The 14,940-nt window shown below is 34.8% G+C and overlaps 2 protein-coding genes across 3 annotated transcripts; both read left to right on the top strand.

The window, feature by feature from the left end:
* Positions 1-2,318: 2,318 nt before the first annotated feature.
* Positions 2,319-8,773, top strand: PEX14 (peroxin 14). Of its 2 annotated transcripts, XR_016301737.1 has the most exons (14): positions 2,319-2,538; positions 3,351-3,589; positions 3,687-3,726; positions 4,015-4,187; positions 5,263-5,461; positions 5,571-5,660; positions 5,806-5,879; positions 5,964-6,006; positions 6,095-6,162; positions 6,405-6,449; positions 6,520-6,588; positions 7,005-7,482; positions 7,897-7,973; positions 8,509-8,773. XR_016301737.1 is itself a non-coding variant. In XM_089628729.1 (13 exons), the coding sequence occupies exons 1-12, from the start codon at positions 2,478-2,480 to the stop codon at positions 7,437-7,439; spliced, it is 1,536 nt and encodes a 511-aa protein (XP_089484855.1). In that variant the 5' UTR covers positions 2,319-2,477; the 3' UTR covers positions 7,440-7,482; positions 7,897-8,195. The 2 variants fall into 2 exon arrangements, 1 of the variants encoding a protein (XP_089484855.1); XM_089628729.1 differs by lacking the exon at positions 8,509-8,773 and having other exon boundaries at positions 7,897-8,195.
* Positions 8,774-10,061: 1,288 nt separating this feature from the next.
* Positions 10,062-13,748, top strand: DXR (1-deoxy-D-xylulose 5-phosphate reductoisomerase). The gene is made up of 12 exons (XM_089628534.1): positions 10,062-10,352; positions 10,683-10,858; positions 10,994-11,080; positions 11,180-11,305; positions 11,411-11,473; positions 11,821-11,970; positions 12,055-12,122; positions 12,472-12,583; positions 12,663-12,767; positions 12,851-12,972; positions 13,062-13,208; positions 13,289-13,748. The coding sequence occupies exons 1-12, from the start codon at positions 10,271-10,273 to the stop codon at positions 13,455-13,457; spliced, it is 1,407 nt and encodes a 468-aa protein (XP_089484660.1). The 5' UTR covers positions 10,062-10,270; the 3' UTR covers positions 13,458-13,748.
* Positions 13,749-14,940: the final 1,192 nt, after the last annotated feature.

Below are 14,940 nucleotides of genomic sequence, written 5' to 3'. Positions count from 1 at the left end.
GCAGTGGCTAAGGTCATTACTCATTTTCTTCACGTTTTTTACGATGAAACATGTGCATTGTCTGCTGTTTACACACCCACATCTTATTTTTCCATACATAGTGATACAAAAATTGCAGAACATCTTCACGATTGCAACCATTTTGAAAATTTCAACTATGCGTAGAATTTATGAGAGCAAAATTTTCAAAATATTGGGGAACTTCAAAAATTCCTTACATATATGGTTTTGCATGCATTCTAAACCCCCGAATGAAATTTTGGGGGTTATTTGACAATTTTACAGTATTTAAAACGTCATACTGGACAAGATTACATTACACGTGATCATGCTAGGGTCGTGGAAGAGTTTTACTCCTTTTTCAGGTTTTACAAGCGACAAGCTCCAGCATGTCCCGAGCCGAGTCCACCTCAACACTCATCGACAAGCAAAGGAATGTTCATAAATATAGCACGTTTTGTTGGAGGTGGAACTTCATCTCCAAGATCGTGACCACATCCCTAACCCACTGAAGATACGTCTTCCAAAGACGAGATCGCGTTATACACCTCTCAACAATTTACCTCCATGAACCAAGACGACCTCAACTTGCTAGCGTGGTAGCATCAACACTAGCACATGTTTTCGCTCTTGTCGAAGATGGCCCGAGACGTACATTCGATCCCGGTTTCAACGATGTCGTCCGAGTCCGCATTTAGTAGCTTGGGTCGCATCATTGATGATCGAAGGCAGAGTTTGAAACCCAAAATGATAGAGACTCTCATCATATACGAAGATTGGTGTCAATACGAACAACGTTCTCAAGAAACATTTGTGAACATTGATCTTGTTGATAACTTTGATATGAACTTTTAAAACATGACTATTAATGAAATGTAGTCTTATTGTAATGTTTTACTCATAATATTGTCGTAATGTATTTACTTTTTTTAAAAAAATTATTAATAAAGATGAAATTCAGTTTACATATTAGTATATTCTTTTAAAATTTTAACAGTTTGGTCCCTTCCATTTACCATTTAAATTTGATTTTTTTATTTTTTTTAATTACTTAATGGAAGTTAACGGAAATCCGTATTTCCATTAAGCCTAACGGAAATTCCACTTCCATTAAGCAATGAAAGACACCAATTTGCCTAATGAACGTGTCACTTCCAATAAGCAATTGGAATGTGGTTTATTGGAAATGGAAGTGACGCTTCCTTCCAATAGCCGGGATGACTTAGTCGGGTCTATACTTTTATAGGCTTAAAGAAAATATAATTTCTAAACCTTCCTTTAAATAATTTTGGTTAGAGAAAACCTTCCTTTAATTATTTATTTAGATTACTCAATACATTTGGACTTAAGGTATATTTATTTTGGATTTTTTTTACAGGATTTAGATTTTCATTTAGTAAGGGCCTAAAACAATTGTTTAACCTCTTTATAGGTCAAACCGGCGTGCTAAGCTCATGATTTGTTAATACTTCAAATTTTCCCTCCCTAAAATTTTAAAAACAGGATCCAAGTCCAAAATGAACTGAACAGGCCTAGTTGCATGCTTCGATGCTTATAGTGGAAATTACGCCATCTAACTCTGATTTTTTTCCCCCTAAAATACTTTGCTTTCTTAGTCTAAGAATGGTCCATTTAATTACAAAGATATCTCGTTATATAGGTTTTTTCTTTTCGTATACAGTTTAGTTTGTTAGAAAAACTGTTTTATAACTTTATAATAGTTTCTTACAGTTTCATTGTAAAATCATATGAAAATAAAATTGAGGCGTTTATGAAATATTTTAAAAGTTTAGATATTTAGGCAATCATCTTCTTTAAATGGGATGCTTGTGGAATTTCCTGGAGCTAAAATGAGCCCAAGCTAACTGTTTGGGCGTAACGAATTGTATGTGAAAATAGTCGAAAGTAGCTATATTTTATAAGTTTTTTCAATATTAGCTGCTGAACCTTTTAATTTTCATAAATAATCGTTTTCAATAACATCTAACCAACCAGATTTCAATAACAATTAATCAGATTTTAATAGTTGTTAGATTTCCATAACAGTTAATCAGATTTCAATAGTTGTTGATCGTATTTCAATAAAAGTTAATCAGATTTTAATAGTTGTTGAATAGATTCCAATAATTGTTGACCATATTTCAATAATTAGTGATCATTGACTAAATTTTTGAAATATGAGAGTATTTTTATCCGAAAAACAGTTATTAGTGAAATATGAAAAATGATTTGAGTTACTCGCGAAATTTTCCCAATTTCATGCACCTAACGGTGGATCTCATACGCAGCATATTATCCATTATCCAAAGTGTCGTTTTCGGCTTCGAAATGAGCGCAAGCCAAAACCAATCTCTCTCTCTTAATATTTTGTTATATTTTTCTCGGCACTCATTTTCTGGCACGTTCCTTCGCAGTTTTATCGCTCGAGCTAATACTGGTCGCTTCTTAGCGATTCAGTGACCGAGGAGGCCGTAGCCATGGCGACGCAATCCCAGCCTCCTCCGACAATTCCATCGGACGATACTTCGCAGAAACAAGGTCCGTTTTGATTATTAACTTTTTTTATTTATTTTCCTTTTCTCAATTTCTTGTTTCCATTCGGTGAAAAAAATTCGTAAGAGTGATCGTGAAATCGGACCGTGCAAATGCGAGCTGTTTGATGATTATATAAGAAACGATTAGTCTTTCCGCCAAGAAGAAAATGGAACTGTAATCTATCGAGTTTTCTCTCAAATGTTTGAGACATCGGTGAAAATGGAAGTTTCTATGTTGTATTTGGATATTTTTTTTAATTTGAATTTTTCATTTCTGTACGATCTATGAAGTTTATTTGAGAAATCGAGGACATACAGTTGAACTTTACTTGAGCAAGGGAGGTTGGTGTGGAGGTTTATTACAGTAGTTTAATAATTACAGCTGTCATTTTTTATTGCGGTAGTTTTAAGATCAGAATCCTTTGCGTACCAACTGAAATTAATTTGCTTAATTGAATTTCATTCTATCATAAATTTTAGTTGTGAAGGATTTTTATATTGATGAATTTGTAGAAAAGTTACCAGTCTAATTGTTGGAGACTCAAATGGTGGATAATTTACGCATAATTGATTTCGATTGAACTGACATATGTGTATTGTGGTTTGGTACCGACTACCGATCAATTTGATTTCTTTGAAAGAACCTGGCTGAGAACGCTTTGATTTGAAGTTGTGCTCTATTGGGTATAGTAAAGTTAACAAGCTATACCATACCATTTTGCGACCGTAACAAGTTAGTGGCATGTGGTTTTCTTAGTAATAACTGAAATAGAGTTTGTAGCTCCGATTATTTGTATTTATGAACTTGAATGACAGGTCTTACAGAACCAATGGCTGAGAAACAGCAGGATGTCCAGGTGGAGGTACCTAAACCGATTTCTCCACCGTCCGTGTTTGTGAACTCGGAACCAATGAGAGAGGATCAAGTACAAAACGCGGTGAAGTTTCTTTCGCACCCGAAAGTTAGGGGATCTCCTGTTATGTATCGGCGGTCCTTCCTCGAGAAGAAGGGCCTTTCGAGGGAGGAGATTGACGAAGCCTTTCGCCGTGTGCCAGTAAGCAATTTCGTCTTTTAATTTTTTAGAATTGCATTAATGTTCCATAATATCCTCATCGTATCTTAGAGAATATGTTTTCACATACGCACTGCAGGACCCACCTCCAAGTGTACAGACATCTGGTGTAAATCAAGGTAATTGATCCTAATTGAGCTTGAACTATTATGTGAGTGACATTTTAGTGCTAGAACCATTTTTCGGAGCAAAGCGGAATGGTCGTTAAACTATTGATTTTGTAGCATTTTAGGGATGAAAATGTTACAAATCAAGATGCTGATGGCCATTTTGCTCCGAAACATAGTTTAGGGACACAAATGGCACTCACATGAATTTTCAAGGACTAATTGCGCTAAAAAGCCTTTGTTGTTTAACTTGTTTTGTGTGTTTGTCTTAAAAGATCATTTATATTTTCTTTATCATAGCAGACACACAGGGGATATCATCGAGCGTTCAGCCACAGACTATGCAACCTTCTGCTGTTGCAAATCCCGTCTCTCCGGTGGTTTCTTTGCGTTCTCGGTTTCACTGGTCTCATGCCGTTCTTGCTGTCGGATTATTGGCTATTTCAGGAGCTGGAACAGCCTTAGTATTTAAGGTATTAATAATAGACTCCTTCTCCTACACTATCCATGGACAAGTGTTTTGTATATTTAAAAATGCGACTATGTAGTTTGTATCACTCTGATAGGACCGAGGCTACTTACTGTAAAATTGAATTATTGATAAGTTCGGTTCACTATGCCAGAGGTAAACCAAATCCATTGATTTCACCACTCTACTATAGAAAATCAAATAACTAACTGAATAACTCTTCTCCCCAATGTTTGTAATTATTCTAAAATATAAACAAATAAATGAAATTACTGAGAGTCTAAAATACTTGTCTTTATTCTGGTGTTAAATTTTTGGGAAAATAACACATTTATACCCTGTGTTTTAGTGAAATGTCGAGTTTAACCCTCGGTTTTCAAAAATGTCGAGTTCATACCCTCTGTTTAACTAAAATGACGAAATTATACCCTGAAATAGACAACAGTGTCACGAATATTCTTTTTATTGACTTTTCATTGACGTTGACTATAATATGTATATATAAACATCAATTATCTTTATTCATTCGCGCCATATATGTAATTTATTTAAAAACTAAAAAATAAACAGCAGTCTCTTAATCGTGAAGAACACAGAAAGAGACAAATGGGTAAACATCGATAGTTGATAGTCATCAAAATCGCATATTCGAACAGAGAATCCAGAATTTAGAGTTACAATTCGAACACGGAATGAAGTCATTTCGTAGGAGGTAGTTTTATTATTTAATTTCAATTTAAGGCGCTATTTTTATTTCAAAATTGAGAATTTGGAAGTTAGGGCACTGATTTAGATTTGATTTGGTCTTTCTTATATAAGAGTTAATATCAATGAAAGAGAGATTTGTGACGCTGTTATTCATTTCAGGGTATAATTTCGTCATTTTAGTTAAACAGAGGGTATGAACTCGACATTTTTGAAAACCGAGGGGTAAACTCGACATTTCACTAAAACACAGGGTATAAATGTGATATTTTCCCTAAATTTTTTCCTCAGTTTTGTTAGTTTGTTTTACTGCATGGAACGGTAAACTATTTTCAAGTATTGTGATGTGCTGTAACACTTTCTTTTGGTATTAGAAATCAATTGTTCCTAGGTTGAAGTCTTGGGTGCGCAAGGTTGTCTTGGACGAAGAAGGTGAAGAGAATGACTCGACCAAGAAAATCGACCGAAAACCGAGCATAGCAGAGGAAGCAGCAGCGGCTGCAAAAGCAGCTGCCGCTGCAGCTTCTGATGTGGCAAAGGCAAGCCAGGAAATGTCAATATCAAAGAACGAAGGTGCGATATTAATTCTGGCTTAGTATGTTGATAACAATGCTGTAATTAGTTATGTCATTATGTTTTCTTGCAATTTTGATCATCGGCGTACCGTGTTTTCTTGTTTCAGAGAAGAAATTATTTTCAGAGCTTATGAATATGTTAGACATGCAAGTCCACGAAATGAAGTCAATGAGTAGATCCATTCGGAAATTGGAAGGTACAAACAGTCATGGTTGTTTTATACTACCCGGGATGTATATTTATTATATATTGGTTTCGGCCTCAATCACTTTAGTTTTGGAACATTGTTATGAAGTATAAAATGTTGCGTTTGTTGCTCATTAAATCTGCCCGACTATCAGTGGAAACAAGTGCCCTTCGGAGGACCACTGTCGTGGACAGAGAGGATCACCAAATCAATGTTGTGAATTCAACTGTAAGTTAAAACACAAACATGCAGATTGCACTTCGTAATTTTTTTAAGATATTTACAATCTCGCTGTTTTCTTGTCTTATACAGAGACCATATGTCAATGGAAAGTCCGACTATGACTCACGGTCAGGTTGTGATCTTCATATGTTTGAAATGTCTTTTATTTTCTACTTTTAACAGTGCTGGTGATATTTATATAATGCCGATTTCCTTTGCAGTTAGATCTGCCTCGCCTCCTGCACCCGCTGAACCATCCATGGCACCACACCCAAAATCTTTTATGGATGTAAGTAGCCTCGGTCTTGTCATTGTCCGAGAAACTTGCTTAAAACTATCATGTCGATAATAATCGTCTCGACGAAGAACTTTGACTTGTGATGTTTGTCTAAACAATATTCTAAGTATTTATTGGGCTGATAATCACAATCACAATCACAAATCACAGCCTATTATTGTTTGCGAGCATCAATTCTATTGTCATGCTCAGGGTTTCGTACTTATCTCTCTCTTTATCTATTTCTGTTACAGATCATGGCCATGGTCCAAAGAGGCGAGAAACCTGCCAATATCAGGGTAGTTGTCTGTCCCTTTTATGTTTTGTTTACTTTTGCCTATGCTTAGCTTTTGTTGGATTCTTCTGCAGGATATTGATGATTCACCTCCAAACCCTAATCAGCAACCATCAAACCCTCGGTTGGCACCTAGAGCTAAGGTTAGGTTATTCATTATACACTTTCTAGTACCAAAATCATCGTTTGATTTATCTTCTGCAAAGCGACGCGTTGTACTAATGTATTCTTTTGGAACTTCTCACAAAGAATTTGATCTCAAGTTGTTTTCATCCCCAAAAGCAACGCGGCACAGTTTTGAGCTGCATGTATATTATGAACTTTTAATTTGGTTAGAATTTACAAATTTTCATTAGTTTAGGGTTTTTCAAAATTCAATATAGGATTGAAAGTGTTAACAGTATTACATCATTATGAAAAATAATTAATCATACTGAGGTGGTTCTGACACCCATATGGGGAACAGGTAAATGAATACGTAGAGAATTTTTTTGTTGATTGCCAAATTCAACTTTTTATATTGAATGAAACGTTGATTCCTTTATGTCTGTTTGTGTAGCCTTGGGAAGTTAATCAAGTTCAAAACTACCCGAGCCAGGTGATTGAGTCTCAACCAAGCAATGGAAGACAAGACAACGGGGACGGTGGTCCCGTTGCGCCTTGGTGGCAACAGAAAAACCCGAGAATCTCCGAAATTGAGAACGAGGACGAACCAAAGGCACCGTCCTATAGTGCTCCCGCGAACGACCCCCCGGTTCGGCGCTCGTGGGTCCCACCCCAGCCGCCCCCGGTTGCCATGCCAGAAGCCGCCGAAGCCATCCGGAGGCCGAAATCTTCGGCTCCGAAAGAGCTTTCGGACGACGAGCTGTTGGAACGTTCATCGGACGGGATCGGCGAGCTTCAGCGGATCACTAAAATATCTGAAATGGGAGGTTCGGTCGAAGTTGGCTCTGGAAGTTCGGGGATGAGCTCTAGCGAAATCCAAGATGCTTAAGTTGAAATCTTTGGACGATCTTTGCAATGGGGCATAATCTGAGGTATGCTTGTGTAATTTATGTTTTTAATCGGAGCCAGAAATCAAAACTAAGCGGGGTTCAGATGCCCAAAAAAAAAGATTTAGGGGAGCAAACAAAAAACCACACGTAAGAGGAGCCAAATATTAAATTGAAGGAGAAGTTTAAAAAGAACTCTTACAGTAATCATATATAAATAAAAAAGCGGGACTAATTTCTAATTTTATTGCATTATTAAAAAAAAAAAAAAAACTAATGGCTTATAAATAATAATATTGAGATGGGCCATAGAAATTAAAGTTACTAAAAGAAATATATAAAAAAAAAATGTCCACCTCTTAAGGTGGATTGGTCTCTGATTCTAAGGCCATTGTTGATTCCTGAAGTAGGCTGTTGATTTGTGTTTGCCCTAATCTTGCTGTCCTTTTGTTCGATTAGGTTTTTCACATTTCATGGTGGTACCAGGTTTCTCTCTTTCTCGATGGCCATTGGAGCTTTCGGGGCCGATTATGCTGGTATTATTTAATCTATCACCTGATGTGTTAAAAGTCTGTTTGTGGAGGACTCAATAAAATCTGTTGGACTAGCCTTCATTTAATAACATGGTCTCATAGTTACTTGAAATCGTAATGAAAGTGTTGTATCATAAATGAAGTTTGGTTGATTTGATTTCTTTTGCAAATCTTTGAACACTGCTTATAGATGGGGAATAAGAAATGAAAATACTATTCTTATAATGCTCAGTTTCAGTCCTCTTTAGTCCTCATCATCAAGTGAGTTTAATTAAATATTGTGTGAAACAATTTTTTTATTTGACCATATTCCATATATTTGATACCAAGTGGAAAAAAACTTCTTCATTTTATTGCTATTAACTGTAAACCATTTTCCCAAGTTCTAAGCCACGTTTTCCATTTCCCAATGAAGAAAGTTGTCTTTTCCATGTTATCTTGTTTTTTGCATTATTAAACCTCTGCCAAATGAATGGCCATATGCCCATATTAAGACATTTGATACTGTACTCAAAATACTGGTGAAACTTTGGCACAGGTGCGATTCTCGTTTTACATTATTTTGTGGCAAAAGTTGGGATGCGGATCTCTTTATCTGATTTGCTGTCAAATGACGCCAATGTTTAGTGGAGTTGAAAAAGATGATCTTAGTCAAGACTCAAGATATCTTAAATTAATACGAAGTTGAGAATGACTCACTACTACATTATTTCATATTTATTGTTTTTCTTACACGAATAAAAGTTCGGTGGATGATTGGAGGGGAAAATAAAGGTGGTGGTAATGCTTGGTACTAAAAAAAACATTTCCGAGCAAAAAAAAAACATCTATTAAAATCCTAGCAAAAAAATATCAGTATTTCTCTGAAAGGGTTTACCGTTTCTCAATGAATACTAAACTTAATGATTTTTCAATTATTAATAATTTTTTTAATCTTGGACAATGATTGAGGAACTTTTAGACTCATACAATTCCAATGAATTGCAAAAATCATATATAAATAATATACAAGGTAATAAGGAACGAGGACGATTTCAGGATCATAGAATTATCTTCATTTGGGGACAGTGAAAATTATTAGAATTGCCTAAAAAATAATGTCCTTGCTTTATCAAAATCTATGTAGTGATCATCTTAAAACGATTCATAGGAAATGAAATAGTAGAACAAGATAAGAATGCCCAAATGCTTATTAATATGTAGTTAATGAAGTTTATCTAGTAACTATTTGTTTAAATGTTAGTAATGACAAATTAAATAAAAAAGTAAATCTAGTCAACAAAGATAAAATTAACATAATCTCGCAGAGAAAAAGAGCTCTTCACCACCTTGCTTTATCAAAATCTATGTAGTGATCATTTTAAGACGATTCATAGGAAATGAAATGGTAGACCAAGATAAGAATGCGCAAACACTTATTAATATGTAATTAATGAAGTTTATCTAGTAACTATTTGTTTAAATGTTCGTAATGATAAATTAAATAAAAAGGCAAATCTAGTCAACAGAGATAAAATTAACATAGCCTTGCAGATAAAAAGAGCTCTTCACCACCTAAATTGCTGAAAATAATAAACACAATTTATAATCGGACATTTGATAAGAATGCCCAAACGCTTATTAGTATGTACTTAATGAAGTTTATCTAGTAATTATTTGTTTAAATGTTTGTAGTGACAAATTAAATAAAAAAAAGGTAAATCTAGTCAACAGAGATAAACTGAACATAATCTCACAGAGAAAAAGAGGTCTTCGCCACCTAAATTGCTGTAAATAATAAACACAATTTATAATCGGACATTTGATAAGAATGTCCAAACGCTTGTTAGTATGTACTTAATGAAGTTTATCTAGTAATTATTTGTTTAAATGTTAGTAATGACAAATTAAATAAAAAAAGGTAAATCTAGTCAACAGAGATAAACTTAACATAATCTTGCAGAGAAAAAGAGGTCTTCGCCACCTAAATTGCTGTAAATAATAAACACAATTCTCATTTATAATCAGGCATTTGATTCCTTTCCAAAGCTTCCTAAATTCCCAACAGTCGCTATAATTACTCTTATTTCTTGTGGACCCCACTTTTCCCCTGCCACTCACGTTCTTGAACTCTCAAAACTCTCCTTATACATAACAGAGCTCGGTCACTTTCTTATTCTTAGCCACACAAAATATTCACATTTAAAAAGCAAAATTTATTCAAGTAAATCTAAGAAAAATAGCTAAATTTCGTGTTCCTCAGTTTCGTACACTTCTGGTTTGTGGTGTTTGATTTTTCATAGAGAATTAGTCGAGTTTCCATGGCTACGAATTTCTTAGCTCCGGCTGAATCGAAGGCCTTTTCCTTCCTGGACTCCAACAAACCGGCGCTTAAGATTCCAGGTTTTGCTTCAAACTCAGAAATCCCTCTCTCTCTCTCTCTCTGTTTGTTTCAGGAGAAGATTCGAAGCGTATAATACACCTTTACACTCACCAAAAAGACATTTTAGTTTTTAGTGCTTTTATTCCCAACGGGAAAAGCTAAAACTGTTTTTGATTTGATCTCTTGTGGAGTGGTTAGTAAGTTCAGCTTTATATTGTTCAATACTTTGTTCGAAATTCGTTGAAAGAAAGCTAATCTTTGTGATTTCATTGGACATTCATACGAAATGGAGATATTATCTTTGTGATATTTAATCCTTGAGGTTGTGTGTGTGTGTGTGTGTGGTTTAGGCGGGTTTGGTTTTCAGAGAAAGGACTCGAGATTGGCGTTTCAGAGAAGAGTCTCTTGCTCGGCTCAGCCGCCGCCAGCCTGGCCCGGACGAGCCGTTCCCGAATTGGGCCGACACTCTTGGGATGGGCCCAAGCCCATCTCCATCGTCGGCTCCACCGGCTCTATCGGAACCCAGGTGAAATGCCACAATGCTGTGGAAATCAAGACAAACAAGCTATTATATCTATATGGTCCATATTAGGTCTTTAGGATTCGATTTTTTTTTTTTTTTTTTTTTTTTTGTTGAGTGTGTTTTCTTGTTTGTTTTCAGACATTGGATATAGTGGCAGAGAATCCAGATAAGTTCAGAGTCGTCGGACTAGCTGCCGGTTCCAATGTGACGCTTCTCGCTGATCAGGTTTCCTTTTTTCTCCAATTAAATCAGACAACGTGTTTTTGTGTGGGGTTTTGAATTTGATACATTTTTTTTTTAATATTTATTTGGTCAATTGTGCAGGTTAAGAGGTTCAAGCCTCAGATTGTGGCGGTGAGAAATGAGTCGTTGATCGGCGAACTAAGAGAGGCCATAGCCGATCTTGAAGAGAAGCCCGAGATCATTCCCGGCGAGCAAGGAGTCATCGAGGTGACTTGAATGTCTAAATATTATTTGTGATCAGTGGAAATAAGTTAAATAAAAGAAAAATTATTTTCTATCTGAAGGTTTTGAATGTAAATTCCTCTTTCTCAGGTTGCCCAGCACCCTGATGCGGTCACGGTTGTTACCGGAATAGTAGGCTGTGCTGGACTTAAGGTGAATATTGAATTAGTTTTATTATTATTATTCTTATCATTATTATTTTATATAATTATCAGCTGAAAAACGACTACAGGGATTCTTTTGGTTAACAACAACTTACGAATGTTATTGATACTCTCAAATTAAACTACTCTACGATTAAAAATAAAATAAAAAAGTAACTAACTGCAGTAAATTTTTTTGTAATCCTAATGACTTATTTATTCTAAAATATGATTGAGTCCATAATAAACAAACAGGAATCAAATAAATAAGTTGCTAGGTTTAACAGGTTACTTGAAAGCAAAACAATAAAGTACATCAAGTTTTTATTATTTATTTAGTTATGTATTCTTTCTTAGCCCACAGTAGCTGCGATAGAAGCGGGTAAAGACATTGCATTAGCAAACAAAGAGACTCTGATCGCTGGAGGTCCATTTATCCTTCCTCTCGCCCACAAGCACAACATCAAGATCCTTCCTGCAGATTCCGAGCACTCTGCAATATTTCAGGTAAGAATGACATATAAATGTGTCTGTGATCTGATATATGTCTGAAAACACCTCTCTTGACATATATAGCTAATCTTTCTTCAGTGTATCCAAGGCCTGCCCGAAGGTGGACTTCGGCGTATCATTTTGACTGCTTCTGGAGGGGCTTTCAGGTATGTAATTATTTAGAATATTAGTGCCTTTTTGATAAAGATATCCAGCTCTAGCATATTCGAATGTTTTTATTTATCTAGTTAGTTAGAGCATAATGGTTATAGAAGTGCTTTGATCCCCTTTTTTTTTTGTTTATGTAATAATTTGTTAAGAACATTCGAATTCTATTGATAAACAATCAGAAATACAAGCTAATCTGATATTCGAGAGACCAATACTTATCCCAAACAATGTATATTACTTGAGACCTGATAACACTAATTCTGACCCTGAACAATGAACTGAGTGTTTACAAATAACACGTTTTTAGAAATGGGTGTGACTCTCTTTTAACCATGTCACTGACAGGGATTTGCCTGTTGAGAAGTTAAAAGAAGTCAAAGTCGCCGATGCTCTGAAGCATCCCAACTGGAGTATGGGGAAGAAAATCACCGTTGACTCTGCTACCCTCTTTAACAAGGTTTGCACTTTTTTTTTTTTTTTTTGAGAACACACTGTTAAAATCAGAACAAAATAAAAATAAAATAGTTCCTTCATAGGGTTTGGAAGTCATCGAAGCCCATTATCTATTTGGAGCAGCCTACGACGACATCGACATTGTTATTCATCCACAGTCAATCATACATTCTATGATCGAAACGCAGGTTTGCGACATAAAAACTCAATATCCCAATTATGCTTTTGAAAAGGACAAGGAAGAAAATACCAATTTTTTTTTTCCTTTTAGGATTCATCGGTTTTGGCTCAGTTGGGTTGGCCCGACATGCGCTTGCCGATTCTTTACACCTTGTCGTGGCCAGACAGAGTCCACTGCTCCGAAATAACTTGGCCTCGCCTCGATCTTTGCAAGTAATTTATTTCTTCTTTGTCGATCTATTATTTATGTGTTGCTTTCCTGGTCCTCTTGTTTTAACACAAATGTGATGATAAATATACAGGCTTGGTTCACTAACTTTTAGATCCCCTGACAATGAGAAATACCCATCGATGAATCTGGCTTACGCCGCTGGACGAGCTGGCGGAACAATGACCGGTGTTCTTAGCGCCGCCAATGAGAAAGCCGTAGAGATGTTCATCGATGAAAAGTAAATATTTTTCTCTTTTTTCGAAGTAATAATTTTGTGTCAACGTGTGATGGTTCTTTTTTTACTGATTTAATTTGCAGAATCGGGTATTTGGATATATTCAAAGTCGTTGAGAAGACCTGTGACAAGCACCGATCTGAAATGGTGGTTTCACCGACTCTCGAGGAGATCGTGCACTACGACTCGTGGGCTAGGGACTACGCGGCCACGTTGCAAAGCTCTTCGAGTTATATTCCCGTCCCGGCTTGAGAAAATGAACAGTTTGCCATTGGGGACCAAGATGAATAATAAGGTTAAATTCCATTTCAAGGTGAGGGGAAAAAAGAAAAGAAAAGGAAAACTTTGATTTTCTTACCATTTATATTTGGGATGTGAAAATGAGAGAGGAAGAAGAGGATGTAGCTTTCATTGATTATTGTGCGTGCATTTAAAAATGTGCTTCTTCCCATGCAAGGCTGTTTTAGTATTCCCTCTTCGCCAAGGCAATAGTCGTTGAATAATAGGTCAAATTTAATGAATAATAAAATTTTGTCTAGTTTATATCTTGGGCTACAACAAATGGACAGTTAGACTTTTGGTTGAACGACTTAAAGAATGTTTTGGTCTAATATCCAGGGATAACTGAAGACATGGTTAAACTACAAAAATAATAGGTCAATGTAGAGATTTGCATAGCTAAACATCCAAATTCGGTTAAACAAATACTTTGATTTATTTTTTAACCTAAATTAACCGGTTAATTTTCGGTTAACCTAAGTTAACTTAGATTATAAGACATTAAATAGAAAAATACAAAATATTATTTTTCAAATTAAATGAATTAATTTAACTTTAATTGTAATTAAAAATTTTCTATTAACAAAATTTAATTTAGTTAAACTGAAATTTATTAAAGTTTATATACGAATTTATAATAATTTTTAAAAAAAATTAATTATATCAATTTGCTAATTAATTTAATTATAATGAAATTAAAGGTATTAATTTCTTAAATAAATTTAAATATTAAATAAAATATATCAAAATAATTCGGTTAATTTCGGTTAACCTAATTAAAAAATTCGGTTAAATGGTTAATCTTTAACTTAAATTTTCGGTTAAAGGTTAATCTAAGTTAATTGAATTTTCATTTTTATGCATAGGTAAGGGTGTTAATTTGCAAAATAATGCTAGGTAGTGGGGGCATTGTTTTGCAGATTAACCATTACAAAAAAAAAAAAAAAAAAAAAAGAAGAAGAAATAAAGAGAGAGAATATTGGATGAAAGTTAACTTATCCATTTTTTTTTATTTTTTTATTTTTATAAATTACTGCTCACGATTTTCATAAAATTAAGAAATGTATTCTTTTCCTCTTCATTGAATGAAATTAATTTTTTTGTTTTTTTTTTTGGAAAAGAAAATGAAATTGATTGAATCTATTATTCATTTAAGCTCTAGAAAAGAGGATTTGATTTGACAGTACTAATGTCTACTTCTCATTCATAATATACCACTAATTAATCATAGTTGAGTTTATGCAATTTTGTTTCATATAAATTACCAATGTACCACTGTAAATCATCTTAATAATGTATGTTGATGACGAGTTCGGCTCTTCAATAATCACGAACTTAGATGGAATAAGATGTTGTTTTATTTATGAGGATTGCTATTTGACACCGTCCCGAATTTGGACGACCCATATAACGTGTGACAAGTGGACAATTTTAAACAGTTTTTTTGGTGTTTATT

Source organism: Urtica dioica, chromosome 10 (assembly GCF_054948205.1).
Source record: "Urtica dioica subsp. dioica isolate 48M chromosome 10, U.dioica_male_clone48M_v1_H2, whole genome shotgun sequence".
Lineage (NCBI taxonomy): Eukaryota > Viridiplantae > Streptophyta > Magnoliopsida > Rosales > Urticaceae > Urtica > Urtica dioica.
This window is presented reverse-complemented; position numbering and strand designations above follow the sequence as displayed.